Source organism: Protopterus annectens, chromosome 3.part1 (genome assembly GCF_019279795.1).
Source record: "Protopterus annectens isolate FY-2018-M chromosome 3.part1, PAN1.0, whole genome shotgun sequence".
Lineage (NCBI taxonomy): Eukaryota > Metazoa > Chordata > Ceratodontiformes > Protopteridae > Protopterus > Protopterus annectens.
This window is the reverse complement of record NC_056732.1, coordinates 1,766,681,823-1,766,701,921: the sequence shown is the minus strand read 5'-3', so window position 1 is coordinate 1,766,701,921 and position 20,099 is coordinate 1,766,681,823. Positions and strand designations below refer to the sequence as shown.

General features: G+C 39.4%; 1 protein-coding gene across 2 annotated transcripts in view; it reads left to right on the top strand.

Moving 5' to 3' along the window:
• WDR97 (WD repeat domain 97) overlaps positions 1 to 20,099 on the top strand; it is a 2,414,280-nt gene that overhangs the window by 761,378 nt on the left and 1,632,803 nt on the right. For both annotated transcript variants that reach the window (XM_044067752.1, XM_044067751.1), the window contains exon 7: positions 8,842 to 8,990. In XM_044067752.1, coding sequence (XP_043923687.1) covers positions 8,842 to 8,990 — 149 coding nt within the window. The remainder of the gene's footprint in view (positions 1 to 8,841; positions 8,991 to 20,099) is intronic.

Sequence of the window (20,099 nt, the reverse complement as noted above, 5' to 3'; positions counted from 1 at the left end):
TTACTCTGTTACCACAAATCCTCACCCTGGTCCATACTCCAACTCTTGGGGTTGATGGCAGCCTCGATCACCACTGTTCCTCTGGCCAAGTTCCACATGAGACTTCTTCAGTGACTACTTCTCACTCAGTGGTACCCTCTACAACATCCTTTGTCTTTTCAGATAAGTGTAACTCAGAGATGCAAGCAAGATTTGCTTTGGTGGACATCTCAAAATCCCCAACAATGGTCTCACCCCTTCAGCCCCCATCAGCCAAAAGCTACGGTGACCACAGATGCCTCCCTGATAGGGTGGGGGGTATGTCAGAGAAACTCGGTCCAAGGCACCTGTTTGGAGACAGATGCTCATTTGCCTTTCAGTGTCCTGGAACTGAGGGTGGTACAATTAGAGCTGCAAGCATTTCACTCGATCCTTCCATCAGGGATTATTGCAATCCAGTCAGACAACATGTCAGTAGTATGGTACATCAGCAAACAAGGGGGCACCAGATCTTACCTGTTATGTCGAGAGGCCTTGAAAATATGGCAATGGGTGATAGCTTCCAACCGCTTTCTAATTGCAATGCGCATTCCCAGGAGTTCCAACATGATAGTGGACAAATTGAGCAGGCGTATTCTACAACCTCATGAGTGGTCCCTCAATCCTGTGATAGCTGCAAAAATTTTCAATCATTGGGGCCAGCCTTGCTGCAGTCTGTCTGCCTCCCCAATCAACTACAAGTGCAGCAGCACCTACCTTGACCTGATCCCACCCCCCCCCCCCCAGGGACAGTCACTGAAAGACACTCTAGTCCACGCTTGGCCCCTGGGTCTGCTTTATGCTTACCGTCTTCTACCCCTCATTTCCCAATTTTTGAAGAAAGCACAGCAGTTGAAGAGCAAAGTAATCCTCATTTCTCCATATTGGCCTTGACAAGTTTGGTTCCCCTTCCTCTGGCCTTACCTGCTAGATTAACCATGGATTCTCAATTCAACTCTGACATTGATCTCCCATCCGCAGGGTCTGACTCACTCCGATCTAACAAACCTGAAGCTGACAGCTTGGCTTCTCCACTTCCAATGATTGGCAGGCAGGATAACCTCTTCTCCCCGGTGCACAATATTCTTATTGCATCTCATAAATCATCCACCAGGTTAATCTATCTCAGCAAATGGAAAAGGTTTACATTATGGGCAGCGAACAAACAATTGGACCCCTTGTCAGCTCCATTTTTGGTGGTATTAGATTACTTATCAGATCTCTTTCAATCTGGAGTATCAGCCTCTACTGTTCATGTTTATTTAGCTGCCATTTCTAATTTCCACATTGGCTTCCAGGACTCTTCACTCATGTCACACAGACACTGTAAGACTTTCTTGAAGGGCGTATTTCACCTAAAACCTCCTTTATAGAACCAGTACAACCTTGGGACTTGGCTTTGGTTCTGCAAGCCCTAACAGCACCCCCCTTTGAACCTGCATCTTCATGTGATTTAAAGTACCTCTCTTGGAAAACTTTGTTTCTGGTTGCTATCACATCGGCCAGATGTCTGTCAGAACTTCAAGCCTTATGCATCAAATGTCCCTACCTTATTTTCCATAAGGATAGAGTCTCACTGAGAATTAATTCTTCCTTTTTACTCAGAGTTGTATCAGAGTGATCTATCAACCAGTCTGTTGACCTCCCAGTATTTTTTCCTAATCATTCTAACAAGGGAGAGTATTGCATGCACTCCCTAGATCTTCACAGGCAAATCCATTTTTATTTGGACAGAACAAAATCTACCTATAAATCGGACCAACTATTTCTGACTTTTTCTGGACCAAGACTAGGTTGTCGTGTTTCTAAAGTTACATTAGCGTTGTGGTTGAGAAATTGCATTACCTTCATCTACAAAAAGAACAACATATCTGTGCCTCACAAAGTGAAAGCCCATTCTACAAGGTCAATGGCAACTTCAGCAGCTTTCCATGCTAGGGCATCCCTCAATGACATTTACTCAGCTGTTGCTTGGGCCAACCCCCATACTTTTATCCTCCATTACAAATTGGATTTGGCCTCCAGAGGAAGAGCTTCTTTTGGTTCCATGGTGCTCAGGAATGTCCTTCCATGAGAGCCGCCCAGGGATTCAGGTAGCTGGGGACTCTGAACGAAGATGAACAACATCAGATAAAGAAGTTATGTCTTACCACCTCTGGAGGGGGACAGAGGGTAGGGAGTAATGAATGAACGAAGATCAATAACACAGATGGAACGTTATGGTAAGACATAGCTTCTTTTTATAGTAGCACACTGCTTAAGTGAAAAAAAATAGTAATATTTGGACTGTATGGGGGCTTAAAGCCCAGGCAGCTCTGGATTGTATTGATGCATATGTATGCTTATGATTACAAGTGTTAACTAGTTAAGATACATGGGGTTCACTAACCTAACTGCTCTTTCTACTAAGCGTCAAGTAATTTTGTTAGTCTCTTGCATATCCATTCTTCAAGTGAATGGAAATTTAAAAAAAAAATTAAATTGGATGCTCACTGGAATACAGCAATAGTGTATTGGATTGATATATGTACGTATATATGTATATGCATACATATATTGTGTGTGTCTGTATATATATATATATATATATATATATATATATATATATGTGTGTGTGTGTGTGTGTATTTATATGTGTGTGTGTGTATATGTATATATATATATATATATATATATATATATATGTGTGTGTGTGTGTATGTATGTATATTAAAATCCGAAAACACAAAGAATGGCAACCAAAGAGCCACACTGTAGGAAAATAAGCATGATAAAAATGTACAAAACCAGTGTGGTCACCACAGAGTCGGACATAAAACTCTTTTAATGCTGCATTAAAAACATCAAATACAAACTACAAATGAAAAAGATGAGCACTTTAAGGTATTCCACCCTTTTTCAGATCTAGTAATAACACGCTATTCAAAAAAAAAAATATATATATATATATATATATGTCCACACCTCCCATGATGGAAGTATTTCCAGTCAGAGGCAAGATTGTCACTCACACCTCCCATAATATAATTACAATTATCATGCAGAAGAACTATTTCCAAAGTTTCTGCCCCTTAAGGGTGGGCTTCAAATGTCCATTACCATTCAAGCCCAGGTGATTTGTTGGCTTGTAACTCAATAATCCAGTTCATTTCTATACGTTCACTTGCATCAGAAATGTTCCCACCTCGGATATTCTCTGAAATAGTTTGTAAAAGCTGAAACCATGCCCCTCGTTGAACATAATATATCTCATTAGTGGGCTCTTGCTGTCTTTAAGGTGAATGTCATTTATGTGCTTTGATATTCACTCCTTTAGTTGTCTATCTGTTTTTCCAATATAAAATGCTTCACAAGAGTCACATATAGCAACATACACAACATATTTTGTTCTACAGTTTGCATAAGTATTTGCATTTATGTCATCTACCCAATATAGGATACAGAAAGTCCTTCCTATTTGATTTTCAAGATGAGCATGCTCTACAAGGAAAAGTGCCTGAAGTTATCAGTGTTTTGTGTTGAGTTAGATGTGCATTATAGCACAAAAGTTGTTTAAGATTACAATTCCTCTTAAAAGTAAAAGAGGGAACATCACCTACAATATTTCTCAAATCAGGATCTGCTTTCAATATTTTCCAATTGTTTTTAATTATCTCACATATATAGTTAATATCACTTGTATACGTGAGAGCCATTCATTTTTTCATGGTCTCTGTCCGTCTGTCTATAATATGTGTCTGTCCTGATAGAAAAGGTTTTACAATGGTATTTCTAAGTACCATTGTCATCTGAATTTGTGCATTAACTTTATCTGATTTGTATCCTGTCTCTCTCTCTAAAGACTTGTCCAGAATCATGCATGGCTTTCTTAAAATCGTCATACTCCATATGTAATTTTGAGGATGACGATTCTAAGAAAGCCATGCATGGTCATCCTCCGTATGTAATCTTGAGGTTCGTAAAAACTGTTTTTAATAACATCTTAAAAAGTACGTGGGGGTGCATATTCATTCTATGCAAACAACTGTTTTTCCAGCAATTCCATCTATATAATGAGATGTTGATATTACCTGTTGCATCTCTATTCAATTGAACATCTAGAAAATCAATCATAAATTTCAAGAAGTGTGTCGTAGCTTCTAAATATTCACTAAAACAGTCCAAACACTCCTTGGTGTCATTACATAAAAAAATAAATGTCATCAACAATCCTTTATAGAGAATCAAGGCTGGTAAATATGGGTTATTGTCATTATAAATTTGACAGATTCCCAATAAGCTAAGATAAGGTTCGCATAACTATTGGCACAGGGAGTGCCCATGGCAACCCCACATCTCTGCCAATAGATGTTCTTGTCAAAAATAAAAATGTTATTTTCCAAAACTAAGTCCAAAAGAGAACATAACAGTTCAATCCCATGAGTATCAAAGCTGCTCTTGTCACTTAAGAAACTCTTAATGGCAAAAATACCATATTTGTTGGGAATAACAGTAAACAAGCTTTGTATAACTAATGTTACCATCAAGAGCTAATCTATTTCATGCTCCCTATTCAAATGCTGTGACAGCATGTATAAAATTTTCTTGTATCCTTAATTATAGTCGAGGCATGAGCCAAAACTTGCTTAAATTGATGTTCACTAAATATGGAAATGAGCTCAATTGCCCAACAATTCCCAGACACTATGGGTCGTATCGGTGGGTCTTCCCCATATTTATCCACTTTAGGGAGCCAGTTTATAATTGGAATAACTGAATATTCAATGAAGAAGTAGTTAAATAGTTCCTGAGTAATCCTATTGGACATTAATAGAATTCTTAGCTTGTCTTTAATGTTCTCAGTCATGTTATTAGCCATCAATCTGTTGATTTTCTTATAAGTGGATGCAGCAATCAATAATTCATTCATTTTTTAGTAATAGTGTTCACGATTCATAGCAACAGTACCACCCCCCTTTGTCAGCAGTTCTTATGACAATATCTCTACTCATTCTAAGCTGTCACAGGGCATATGCTTCTTCCTTATTCAAACTGTGAAAACAGTGCTTTGGTTCATTAAATTTCTGAGAAATCTCAGTTTCACAGACTTGTAGGAACATTTCATAGTAGCATTATTCTGTGGTATAAATATACTCGGTTTCTTAGAAACATCAGAAGACTCATTGGGAAACATAGTTTTTAACATTATATTATGTCCAAAGAATCTTAAGTTCAGGAATATATCACTTAAATCTGATCTGGTTGCCGGTACAAAACTCAGACCTTTGTTTAAAAGGGCATATTGCGCTCACCGAAGAGTTTGTCTGTTGCCTCTTGCCATGTCATCATTGTTCTTTACAGTCAGTAGAAGCTCTCCTCCTCTTTCTGCCCCTGCTTTACACTTATCCCCCCCTTGTTCCAGCTGGATGTAATCTGTAGTCATGCTGTCACAGCATTTGAATAGGAAGCATAAAACAGGTCCATTCTTGATGGTAACATTAGATATACAATGCTTGTTTACTGTTATTCCCAATAAATAGGGTATTTTTGCCATTAAGAGTTTCTTAAGTGACAAGAGCAACTTTGATACTCATAAGATTGAACTGTTATGTTTTCTTTTGGACATAGTTTTGGAAAATAATTGTTGACAAGGACATCTGTTGGCAGAGATGGGGGGGTTGCCTCGGGCACCCCCTGTGCCAATAGTTATGCGAACCTTGTCTTAGCTTATCAGGAATCTATTCACATTTATAATGACAATAATCCATATTTACCAGCCTTGATTTTCTATAAAAGATTTGTTGATGACATTTATTTTTTTATGGAATGACACCAAGGAGGATTTGGACCGTTTTATTGAATATTTAGAAGCTACAACAGACTTCTTGAAATTTACAATATATTTCTCAGAGTCTATGACTACTTTTCTAGATGTTCAAGTGACCAAATGGATATGGGCAAAATCATTCACACTGCCTGCCTTGACCTGGCCAAGGCATTTGACACAATACCCCACTCGGGCATTGTTGACAAACTCAAGAGGTTAGGTACAACCCCGTATGTCACCTGGTGGATACCCAACTGGCTCATAGGACCCAAGAAGTTAGAATTGGGGAGTCCTCCTCTACAAAGAGGCCAGTCACAAGTGGAGTCCCTCGGGGATCAGTCCTTGGGCCTCTCTTTTTTGGAATTTACTTCTGAGAAGTCAAGGCCAATGTCACTGGTCTCTGGTTGACTAAATTTACAGACGATTGCAAATTAAGAGCGGTCATTTAATCTCACAGTGACACAAATGTTCTCCAGGAGGGGCTGACACAGACAAACAACTGGTGTCAGAGCCATGGACTAAAACTAAATGCCAGGAAATGCATAATAGTATCCTTTGGGAAGTCATCCATCCCTGGTAACTATCATACTGACAACACACCCCTTAGAGTTGACCCAGTAGTCAGTGACTTAGGGAAACACATAGATAGTAATCTAGCCTATGATCATCACATGTCTACAGTGGTGAGGAAATCATGCTATGTTGCGCAACTTATAAACAAAGGTATGGCATCTAAGTCCATGGAAGTCATTGTTCCACTGTATTCAGCATTTATCAAACCTGTCACTGAGTACAATGCCCCCTTTGGTATGTATCTAACCAGATATATCCAGCAGCTGGAATGTCCACAGAGATTCCTCACTAAAAGAATACAGAGCATAAGTAATATGGCCTATGTAGACCACATCAAGGCCATATCCCTGTATTCTGTCTCCTACAGGCTTTTGAGGGGAGATCTATGCCTGGCATACAGGGCATTGTCAGACCCCACTCTGATGGACCACTTGCATATCCACAAAACAAACAGTACTAGAATTACCCATTCTAAAGATTTAAGCCTTGCCTGTGATATAAATAGGACCTGCTGGAGAGATAGGTATATATCCCAGAAACTACCTCGTCTATGGTACAGGCTCCCCATCCATGTGAAGCAGAGTTCCTCCCTAATCCAGTTCAAGTGTAACTTGGACAATTGGATTGGAACCTGGAAATTCATACCTGCTTTGGCACTTTTGTCTCTGATACAGGCAGGTAACCTTTAAATGGTTCATTTCCCAGGTCCATGCTTACATTTATCAAGGTTATCAGAACTTGTCAGATATTTGGGATGCATGGCTAGGCTTAAAAAGGTCCATGTGGTTGTTAGCCTAGTAAACATCTATGAACCTATGAACTAGAGATGCAACGGGGTAATATCAACACCTCATTATATAGGAAAAATTGCTGGAAAAACGGTTGTTTGCATAGAATGAGTATGCACCCCCACATACTTTTCGTAATGTTATTAAAAACAGTTTTTATGAACCTCAAAATTACATATGGAGGATGAAGATTTTAAGAAAGCCATGCATGGTTCAGGACAACTCTTTAGAGAGAGAGAGAGGATATAAATCAGATGAAGTTAATTGCCAAATTCAGATGATGATGGTACTTAGAAATACCATTGGGAAACCTTTTCTCTCAGGACAGATACATATTATAGACAGACAGACAGAGACCATGAAAAATCGAATGGTTTTCACTTATACAAGTGATATTAACTATATATGTGAGATAATTAAAAACAATTGGAAAATATTAAAGGCAGATCCTGATTTGAGAGACATTGTAGGTGATGTTCCCTCTTTTACTTTTAAGAGGAACTGTAATCTTAAACAACTTTTATGCTGTACTGCACAAAACATTGACAACTTCTGGCACTTCTCCTTATAGAGCATGCTCATCTTCAGATATATTTCAAATAGGAACGACTTTATGCATCCGATATTGGTAGACGATATAAATGCAATACTTACACAAACTGAAGAATTAAACATGTTGTATATGTTGCTGTATGTGACTCTTGTGAAGCATTTTATATTGGAAAATAAGACAGACAACTAAAAGAGAGAATATCAAAGCACATAAGTGACATTCATCTTAAAGACAGCAAGAGCCCACTAATGAGATACATTATGTTCAACGAGGGGCATGGTTTCAGCTTTTTGGAGCTACAAACTATTTCAGAGAATATCCAAGATGAAAACATTTCTGATGTAACTGAACATATAGAAATTAACTGGATTACTGAGTTACAAGCCAACAAATCACCTGGCTTGAATGGTAATGTACCTTTGAAGCCCATCCTTAAGGGGAGGAAACTTTGGAAATAGTTCTTCTGTATGATAATTGTGATTTCATCATGGGAGGTGTGAGTGACAATCTTGCCTCTGATTGATAATACTTACATCATGGGAGGTGTGGACTGTATTTTCATTTTTGATTGGCTAATGGACTTTAAATTTTTTATATATATATATTTTCTTGTATAGCGTGCTTTTACTAGATCTGAAGAAGGGTGGAATACCCAAAAGCGCTCATCTTTTTCATTTGTAGTTTTTATTTGATGTTTTTAATTCGGCATCAAAATGGTTTTATTCCCGAATCTGTGGTGATCACACTGGTTTTATACATTTTTATTGTATATAGTTAAACTAGAATATTAAATATTAAAAAAATATAACTTAACCACTTGCTAATTTTTGTGCCAAGCACAACTTTTATTTTCTTCTACTAATAAAACAAAGGGTGAGGTGGAGGATGTGTAACTAGGCAAACACTAAGAGATATACTGACAACCTTGAAATCAACCATTCCTTTAAATGAACTGTTGATTAGAAGAAGGTCATCTGAGCCATTGTTTCAAGGCACCCAGCTGCCAACTAGCCATTAGTCCTTAGGAATCAGTTCACATATTTGCTGTCTTAATCATTTGTTTTGCTCATTGAATGACATTGATAAGACTATTGCCTTTTTAGGTATCTATTAATAGTTGGACAGGAAGATGGTTTCCTATCAGTACTAGACTGGAATGAAGGTTGCAGGCAGTTTATGGTTGAAGCCCATAGCCCTAAAAAAGTGTCAAGACTTCTTGCCTTACCTGATGAGGATTACATTGTCTCTGCAGGTGAGTTCATGGTATTGTAGCAAATATGTATCAGTGGTGATAGAAAGTATAACATGAATTTATGAAATAAATATTGACATTTTAAGGGAGCTGCTCTGTTTGGTGCCAGGCATTTTTTTCAGCAGTGTTAAAGCCTACTTTATTGTATTCGCTCTTCAAAATATATGTTAACTCTGAACACCATTTATTTCAGTAGAGAATAACTTTTCCTTACTCCCTAATCTAAAAAGTGGCTATTTTTCTGTGATACGAGACAAACAAGAGCAATGCTTTAGTGTTGTGCTGTTAACTGTGCCACTTTTATAGTGATATGTAAGCATACTAGCATCAAGTATTGCATGATGTTGCAGTACTTTTTTTTATTAAATACTTTTACATACTGTGCAAATAAGGTTTGGGGGTAGAATAATGTAGTGAAACATGAAGGCAGTGATTCCAAATACTAATCCATTGTTGGAAACTGGGTGGTAGCCTTTCACCCAACTTGTCGCCATGTCCAAACAAATAAATATGCAAAAAACATGGGAGCGGGATACCCAGATCCCATTTGTCCACTCCCACAGTATGGAATGCTAGTCAGTGCCCAGTCAGTAATCCATGCTTGAATTAAAGAAACATCCTATTCATGAAACTGCAAGTGTGCCTTTATTAAATGATATGTTTCCTTATCATGAGTTTACTGCCTGCTTCTCACCCTGTGCCCTGACTTACAAGTAAAATTTCTGGTGGCATCCAGTTTCCTCAGATTAGCTCTACATTATGGAACATTGGTGGGTGCCTAGTCTATCACCATCAAACAAAGGAGGAACAAAAATGAAAACTGTCCTAAATCTGTCCCCTGCATCTGCCTTCTAAACTGCTTGTCCTAGTGAGGGTTGCCATATAAGATGAACAGGGCAGACCATATCTTCCTGTACCCTGCAGAAGTCTTCAGCTCATCCTGCAGTGTTCCCTGTCATTTCCAGGCAAGCTATAAGATACTGTCTCTTCAGCCTGTCTAGGATGTATGTGAGGGCTTTTTCCAAGTGGACTGAGTGTTGTCTACCTGCTGCATATGAAATATCAAGGGGATCCTCACTAGGTTTCCAAGCCACCTCATTTAATATGCCTCAGACTGTCAGAGAAGTGACTGTACATTTTAGCTCATGTCAGGTTAGTAGTCTCTTTACTCTGTTATGCAGAGTTAACCCAGCAATCCTCTGAAGTCGACTTGTGTCACTTATAACTGCAGCCTCATCCCTTTGGTTAGACAAAGGGACATACAGTCACCTGTAAAACTGTATCCTTTGAATCTACACTTGCTTCACTCTGTAGTTTGATGCCTTCAGTAGAGCCACTGTTGCACCTCTTAAGTGGTCAGTCTCTTCATCCCATGTGCCATCTGTTAAGAACAAGACCCTAGGATACTTAAACTGCTGTGCATGGGATGCCTTCTTCCTTCATGCTTGCAAACAGCACTCCTCTCTCTTTTGAGTCAGAGCCATAACACGTGGCTTTTTATTTGGATGTATTGATTTTCATTCCACTGATGGTCCGCAAATATGGAGGACCAAATAGCATTCAGCAGCGGCACTGGGACACCATACTGTTCTAGCACCTCTCAAAATATATCCATGGATATAGCTTAATATACAAAAACTACTTTGTTAATATATACAGTGAAAAACATTAAAAATATAAAGAAACCTCCCCTCAACAGCTAATAGGTATGGTGCTAAACTAATTAAGACCTAATTATCATTGAAGTATACTTAATTTGGAGCCCTGTCGCATGAGAAGCAACAAAATACATTCTGACATACAGTAAAGTTCTTTGGCTATTGCACACTGTAAAGGTACTGGATCTGTGTATGTAAGCTGACAGTTCAAGGAGAACATACATTTTTGCCAGCATTTTATGTATATTTATTTAGTTGTTGTTTGTTTATTTGTTAACTGTGTAAGTAGACTGGTCCAGAGGCCATTTCTGCCCTGACTTGGGCCAAAAAAGAGCAAGGAGTGAAAACAATTTTACACATATTTTAAGCTTAGTGTCCCATGTACAATGCCTGAAATAAATTGTAATGTATGAAATAGCAATTAGAGCAACAGAAGACAAGAAGGTCATATACACGTGCAGTAATGGACCCGGTATTTAAACTAAATAACCTCAATGATTATTTAGGGTTAATGACAAACACACACCAAAAGAGTTTGCATCTTAACGACTATCAGTAAGTAGTACACTGAACAATACAACATGACAGACTACTGTACTTAAGTGCAGTTTTGTGATTAAGTTTGTCATCAATTGCCTTAAAACCATGGAAAAGTGTACTCACAGATGTTAAATTAGTTAAACCTGTACATATACTTCTGTTAATTTGTGACATGCTGGGGTAAGAAATTCCATGACACAGGAGCAAACTTGATAAATACAGTCAGATGCAAGCTTTTAATTTTTAGGTCTCACAATTTCAAGGGCTAATAGTGAGATAAGACTTTCAGTTTATATGATAATGGTGCACAGTACTGATGGTATGATAGCTTAAATGTCAAAGGTGATGCTAGTGAAATATCTCTGCCTATGACTGGAAGTCAGTTTTCTTCATGAAAAGAGACAAACATGATGCCCCAGTGATTTCTGAGAGTGAGATAATGTTGGAGAAGAATACCTGTCTTCTGTGAGGAGTTTTGTGAAAATAAAGGTAGGGTATATGCTTATTTCATTTGTAGAATGTTTATTCCTGTAGATTTCCTAGTTTCTATACCAAGTAACTTAATGAGTTTTCATTGCTGCATTTTTAATAAACTGCATTTGCAGCTGCTTAAGAACCTTTTTCACATGCTGTCTAAGCATTAAAGAGATGTTTGTCATTATATCTGCTACAGTAGCCCTAGCTATATGGGTTGTATCCATACGTCTCAACCTCTTAGAGCAAGAAATCCAGACAAAGACATAAATACAAGATGGAAAAATGCCTAAAAATAGGGACAATTTTTAAATATTGCTCTTAAAATGTTAGAAAGTTGATAAAATGACAGGTTTTGCATTGGCATGAATTTTCGGAAGGGTATGAAGTATGAAACTCAAATGTCTGTCATTATTTTCTAACTTGGATCTTTAATGATTTGCCACTAATTTACCAAAAAACTACAATTTTATGAAAAATGGACCAAAAATGTGAGGCAAAAATCTGTACAGTTGAGAGGTATGATCAGGGTACCAAGGAACTTCTCTTACTGTTTTCAGTAAGTGCTGTGGGATCTTTTACATCCACCTGAGCTGCCACCACCTCAAGCAGATGGGGCCAGCCTCTCTTTAATGTCTCATCCAAAAAAAAAAACATGCACATTTACTTTTTGTGACAGAGTGAACCTTTTTTCTGTGAAAATATAAGTTTTAAGCTAGGAAAAAGTTGGTTTATTGACTGTCATGTGACTTTAGTAATTTTTAAACGGGCATTACTTTTTACTTTTGTGAGGGGGATGAAAGTTATGTACTCATAATAATGATAGATCTGTGTTGTCCTATTTTCATTTGGTTCAACAGATTGGACTCGGATCTGACTCTGATCCAGCCTCAGCACCCCTAAATGCATGCATCTAGGGCTCTGACTCCTCTCCTACCCATAATCCCTCTCTGATTCTCTTTGAATACCTCAGATCAAGTTTGCCCACAAATATATTTGATATATTATAGAAAATTATGCTCAAAGCAAACATATAAAGTTATCTAAATATAGGAGGAAGAATAACCAGCTGAGGGTGATGTTTGCAAGACTCCTTAGAGTACTACCCATCCTTCAAGGTACTATAGGTGACAGTTTGGAAGCAGGAAGGAGAGAGGGATGTTGAACCAGATGAAAATAAGACAGTACAGATTTATCATTATGGTGAGTACATAACTTTCATATCCAATAATGCCCATTTTTGTCTGATTGAACAGATAGGACAGGTTCTCTAGCTACCAGTATCCTGGGAGGCATCAAGGAAGGATATTCCTGAGCACAAGAGATCCAAAGGAGGAGTGTGATCTGGATTGTACATCCATTTTATAATGAGACACAATGATGTGAACAGTTGACCATGTTGCAGCAGCACAAATTTCATCAATGGGCAGATTTTGTTGAAAAACTATGGAAGTGATGACCCAGATGACATACCAGTGGTAGCATAGAGGTGCTTAGGAGAAATGGCAGTGGAATTTTTAACCAGATTGTTTAATGAAATTTTGGAAAGTCAGAGGATGCCTGAGGAGTGGAGAAAAAGTGTTTTGGTACCTATCTTTAAAAATAAGGGTGATGTGCAGAGCTGCAGTAACTACAGAGGGATAAAATTAATCAGTCACAGCTTGAAGTTATGGGAAAGAGTAGTGAAAGCTAGGTTAAGAAGGGAGGTGATGACTAGTGATCAGCAGTATGGTTTCATGCCAGGAAAGAGCACTACAGATGCAATATTTGCTCCGAGAGTGTTGTTGGAGAAATACAGAGAAGGTCAGAAGGAGTTGCATTGTGTCTTTGTGGACTTAGAGAAAGCATATGACAGGGTGCCTAGAGAGGAGTTGTGGTATTGTATGAGGAAGTCGGGAGTGGCAGAGAAGTATGTAAGAGTGGTACAGGATATATACAAGGGTAGTGTGACATTGGTGAGGACTGCGGTGGGAGTGACAGATATGTTTAAGGTGGAGGTGGGATTACATCAAGGATCAGCTCTGAGCCCTTTCTTATTTGCAGTGGTGATGGACAGGTTGACAGATGAGATTAGAGAGGAGGCCCCGTGGACTATGATGTTTGCAGATGACATTGTGATATGTAGTGAGAGTAGGGACCAGGTTGAGGAGACCCTGGAGAGGTGGAGATATGTTTTAGAGAGGAGAGGAATGAAGGTCAGCAGGGCTAAAACAGAATATATGTGTGTAAGTGAGAGGGAGGGTAGAGGAATGGTGAGGATGCAGGGAGTAGAGTTGGTAAAGGTGAATGAGTTTAAGTACTTGGGATCAACAGTTCAGAGTAATGATGAGTGTGGAAGAGAGGTGAAGAAGAGAGTACAGGCAAGGTGGAATGGGTGGAGAAGAGTGTCAGGAGTGATTTGTGATAGACGGGTACCAATAAGAGTGAAAGGGATAGTGAGACCAGCTATGTTATATGGGTTGGAGACGGTAGCATTGACGAAAAGGCAGGAGTCAGAGCTGGATGTGGCAGAGTTAAAGATGTTAAGATTTGCACTGGGTGTGTCTAGGATGGACAGGATTAGGAATCAGTATATTAGAGGGTCAGCTCAGGTTGGACAGTTTGGAGACAAAGCAAGAGAGGCGAGATTGCGTTGGTTTGGACATGTGCTGAGGAGGGATGCTGGGTATATTGGGAAAAGGATGGAGCTGCCAGGTAGGAGGAAAAGAGGAAGGCCTAAGATAAGGTTTATGGATGTGGTGAGAGAGGACATGCAGGCGGTTGGTGTGAAAGAGCATGATGCAGAGGACAGGAAGAAATGGAAACAGATGATCTGCTGTGGCAACCCCTAATGGGAACAGCCGAAAGAAGATGATGATGAATGGTAAACCCAGTTTCCCATGAAGAAAATAAAACACAATTTGACAGCCATCCAGAAAGGATGACTTTGGAAACACTGCACCCCAGTTTAATTTGGAAAACGCAAGAAGTAATTAATCTGATTTTATGAAGTCTTTTGTCCTGTAAAGATAAAATCTAAGTTGTCTATGTACATAAAGCAAACGTAGTGTATATTCTACTTTGCTCGAGAACTTTTGGGAAGAGCAGTGGAAATTTTATTATCGATTAATATTAGATTCAGATACATCTTAGGAATAAACAAAGGATTTGGTTTCAAGAGACTCTATCCTTCTGAAAAAACAGATAAGGTGGTCTGCAAAAAAAGGGCTTGTGACTCTGGAATCCTTGCAGCCTGAGATAGGCTGTGAATATTGCCATGCATTTGGTGAACAGCGGGCTGTGGTGAGACCAAAGGGCAGAGCTCTGAATTGGTAATGATTGGCTCCCAGCCTGAAATGGAGGAATGACCTTGATTGCTTGTTTATCTTTACATGATAATAAGCATATTGGAGATCTGATGAGTGCATTGAGTCATGAGTAGAGGCAGAATGGACTGAACTGTGACCATCCAGAATTTAGTCTGCTCCACAAACTAGATTAAATAACATAGGTCCAGAATTGGCCCTGTTGAATAACTAATTTTTCTTACAGCTTTTTGACTTCTGATGTAGAGAATTCCATCTTGCAAGGTGGTACTAGTGGAATCATTTTTCTTGGCTAGGGAGAATAAAGAAAGGGAATGGTACATCCTCTGGTGATTATCTGCAGCACAGATGAGTCTGAGGTAATGGCCTGCCAGGTTTGTTGGTGCAGAAATAAGCACACTCTGGTGGCAGTCGGCAACTCTTCAGGTGTGCTGGAAGGATTTCACAGAAAAGGGTCCATGAAATCCTTGTTTTTTGTAAAAACCCTGAAATTTTCTGAACCACATCTTCCATAATCCTAACTGATTCTTTAAGAAGATCCTTTAAGGAATGGAGAAGCAGATTCCCTTAGCAAAAGGAGTCTTACAATCCTGCTTGCTCTGGTTAGTGTGTCCTTAACTTTTGATCCAAAGAGAGTGAAACCATCAAAAGGGGCATTAAGGAAGGACGTCTTGAAGCTTTCCACAAAATCAAACAAGCACATCCAGACACGACGGGGTATGGCTGTGCCAGTCCCTGCCTCTCTGTCTGTTCCATCAGTTGCATTTGACAGCAGACATATGGAGATGTTTGATAGGTAGATAGCTGGAATTCCAAATTTTTCTGGATGTCCACTGACAAATTGCTCGAGAGAGAGAAATAAGATCTTTGGTCAAATCTCTCTGGAAGCATGTGACTTGAGACAGGTAATTCACTGCTCTAAGGAAAAAGGTGCTGAAGCATAAATCCATTTTTCAAATCTGTCCAGTGCCCTAGATTCCCTATTAGGGAGATGAACAGACATAATGTCTTTGGAGAGTTTCCTTTTGGTGGCTACAGCCATCTACCGGGGGACCTTAAATCCAATGTGTCCTATCTTTAGGAGCTGCCAAGACTTGTCAGGTTTCTTTAGTATTTGCCCAACTATGTCAGGTTCTTTCCAAGTTGTCTGAGCCACCAAATCAATGAGACCATCAAGAAGAGGAGCCACCCAGGTGGTAGATGAACCAGGCGAATGCCTCTAGGAATATGGATTCTTCCTGGGAAGGTACAATGGTGGACCAAACCTCTTCTACTTCATCAGTTCCAGGATTTTGCCAAAGATGACCTCTCTGAAGGGTGCTTAGATGAACCTCCCCCCTCATTCAAATCTGTGTCTTCCATGACATATTTGGGTGATGAATCTATATGTTTTCTTTTACAAGTCTTTTTCTTATGGACCCGAAGTTGGGGAGCTGTAGATGACGCATCTAAATCAGACTGGGAGCTTAGTGCAAGCACTTCCCCAATACTTTTGGTAGCTGACTGTCTCTGTTAATGCAGAGGCGCAAATGTCAGAGCAGAAAAAGAAAGGGGTCAGAATGGATCTGAACATGAAAGAGGTACCCCCTTCTCTGGTAGTAAGAACCCTGTCAAAGGCATCGAATACTGAGCTGAAAATTGGAATTGAGGAGGACTCACAAGGAGCCTGGACTGAGAGAACTCCACCAATGGTGACTCATCCTAGATTTGGAGCTGAGCTAACAAGAGTTGATGTCCTGAGAGGTAGAGAGATGGATGCAAAAGTTTTAAACTCAACCTGCCCCCTGGGGCTCAGGCTCAGACATTTCAGTTCCGAACCTCTTCCCAATCTGATAAGATCAGAGTTGAAAGAGACTGGGGTAAGGTCCAAGTCAAAGAAGTGAAGTCTGTCGGTGCTGACACAGATGCTCTAGATATCTTTGGATCCATGGACTGCAGATCCGTGGAGTGGATCAACATTGGGTTCCTGAGAGGAGGGGGTCATAAGATGTTTTCTCTGGTCGATCTGTGGTGATGACACTGCGATTAGCTTCCCCCCAAATGAATTTACTGTTGAAGAATTCTCAGCATCATCCTGTTGACATCAGTTTCAGTAAGGCCTTGAAGAATGGGCAGATTTCAATGAAGAGGCTACTGAGGAAGCCCTTGATGGTCATTTTTCTTGCACAATAGGAGAATGCAATCTTAGACTGATTAACTCCAGTGAGAATAGTAATGGAGGTAAAGAAGATAGGATCTAACATTATTTTGGATCTGATGGCTTCACCATTTTTGGTGCCTGACCCAGCAGAACTGTCGGGTAAGGGGACTGTTTTCTTGTTTTTGCAGCACTCTTCTTAGAAGTCTTGTTTCCCTGAGATTTTTGCCCTTCTTTGTCCTTCTCTCTCTGATATGACTTGTCAACCACCTTAGAAGGGGATGCAGAAGACAGAGATAACCCCTGTTGAGGAGGCAACAAACGTTTCAGTATTAATTTGTCTTTGCGACTTTGGAGAGCCTTGTGTCTGAAAGAAGCACAGGCCTCACAGTTAGTGTCCAGGTGGGCCACCCCCAAACAGTATATACAAGGGTGTGGGGATCCTGTGGTAAGATTTTGTGACCACATATACAGCACTTCTTGAAGTTCTTGTCAGACGATGGAAAAACAAAACATCTCTAAAGAGCCGTGAAACACTATAGGCTATAACGGTATTAGTTATTTTTTTCTACCCCAGAGAAAAAATTACTAACTGCTACACATATTAATCCAAAAGGAAACCTAAAGGATTAGCCCCTAAAGAGTCTCTCTACTATAGTACAAGACACAACTAGATTTTTATATTAATATCGATAAGCATAAAAAGGGTAGGGAAAGGTAAAGAAAGTTAAGCCTAAGCTAAAAGCTGAAAAGGGTGAAAAAACCTTACTGACTTATCACCAAAGAAGCAGCAGAGATCAAAGCCCCTAGAATTGCACACCTGTTCAGCTCAGGTGACAAATGTGATCAGAGGTGTTAGGGAGAAGGATTATGGGTGGGGGAGGAGATAGAGCCCTAGATCCATGTGTCTGGATGTGCTGATGCTGGATCCAAGTTGGATACAAGTCCCATCTTGTGTTATTTTACTTTTTGGTGCAGTGTGAAATGTTTAACTTTCTTTTCTGTGTTTTTTGGTGTAAAAAGTTACTTTTTACCACTTACCTGTTTTACTGACCACTGCTGCCAGGCTTTATTGGGAATCAAGCATCTTTTTTGGCTTAACCATGGGACAGCCTACTGGTCCTTCAGCTCTTCCTTCTTCCTGTCAGAAAAATAAGAAAATTAATATTCAGCCTTTGGCACCACAGCAGGCTGCTTAAGTGCTGCTGCTGTAGATGGTTGACTTTGATGTGGCCATTACTGGTTCCTCAGACCATTCATCTTTTACTTAACTCCCTCTGATGTATTCCCTACAGCCACCGAGAATCTGAGGTTAGACATATCTTCTATGGCTGCTGGAGTGCCCTTGTCAGGCAAGGCAGAACCTCTTTTGTTGGTCATGGGAAAAGGGTCAAGGAACTCCCCTCTGTCTAACTAAACTGCTATGCCTATCCCTAGGGAGACTTTTCCTGAAAAATGGCTCTGTTTCTTCAGAATATCCTGTCAAAAAAGTAAAAAACTTAGACATAGTAGCATAGCTAGGGCAGGGCAAGAGGGACAACTGTCCTGGGTGCAAAGTATAGGGGGTTGCGATCAGCTGATCCCAGTTGCTCTTTAATGCATTCTGGCTTTTAAAATCCAGTATTGCATTTGCAGTCACACCTGAGAGTTGTAGCACCCTCTGTGTGGTCTAAACTCTGGCAAGTGCTTACTTCACTGTAACAATTAATTTGCTACAGTTAAAAGCATTTTTTCTTCTTTTTAATTAAAACATGAATGATGTAGAGCTCTGTGCTAAGCATAAACTATAGCAACTGCTTGTTACATAAGCAGTTGCTACAGTTTAAACTTAAAAACGCATTTTTTAAACAAAAACCCGAGTGCTGTATCACTGTTGTGCAGACTGTAAACAGCATCTGTAGCAAGCAGTTTGCTACAGTTTAAATGAAAAAAAAAGATTTTTCTTTTTTTTACTTTCTTTCTTTCTTTCTTTCTTTCTTTTTTAACAAAAATGAGAGGAAGGAGGGTCAGAACAAGGTATGGAGACAGGACCTGATCGTGAACCTTTTGTTTTTTGAACTGAGGGGGTGGGGGGGCTAGTTCATCAGACCTGCACAGGGAATCCATTGAGCCAGCTACTTTGTACAGGAGGGATTTATTGGGCTTAGCAGAGGATTTAGTTCAGGTTCTTGACCTTTCCAGCTTAGCTGTGTCTGGTAAAAGAATAAATGGATTCTTCATTTTCTGAACAGATTCAAGTACTTGAACCAGCAAACGAGTGTGAAAGGACAGATTTGATTTTGTCTCCTCATGTTCTGATTCTGATTCTGAGGAGAATTTAGCTTCTGCCAGTCTTTCTATGAAACTTTTTCCAGAATAAATCAGTATTTCAACAATTTATTTCAAATGGATTTTACAGAACCTATTCCATTTCTTTATGTTTCAACATTAGAGGATGCTTTTTGTCACAACCTGTAACTCACTTAACAGCCAGCCTGCTGCCATCAAGAAAGAAGTTTGTATAAAGTTCATCAGTCTTACAAGTTTGTATAGGTTTACTATCATTATTTTGAATGGCAAAACATTTGCCATTCGAAATAACGAAACTTAAACCGAAACCAAACATTTCGAGCATATTACCGCAATCTCGTACATATAGTCGAACACACTTATGCGAATGCACTACTGCATTCCCATAAGTGTGTTCGACTATCCAATGCACTTGTCATTTTGCAAATGACATTCTGACTTTTGGCAGCACAACTGTCGACAAAACGTTGTTCGCACAAATGGTAGTTAACCGTTTGTATACACTCATCCCAGATCACACCCAGCAGGTATTGCTCTAGTGAACCTGCCTGCTTCTAAACATCTTGTTAATGCCAATGCGTCTCCTTGTGAAAAGGACAGGAAAGCTTTTGACAGATTTGGGAAATTGTGTATTTTTCTACAACACATATTTTTAGCATTTTTAGCATTTTCAACATGAGGAATATTATGGCATCTGTTTCATCTT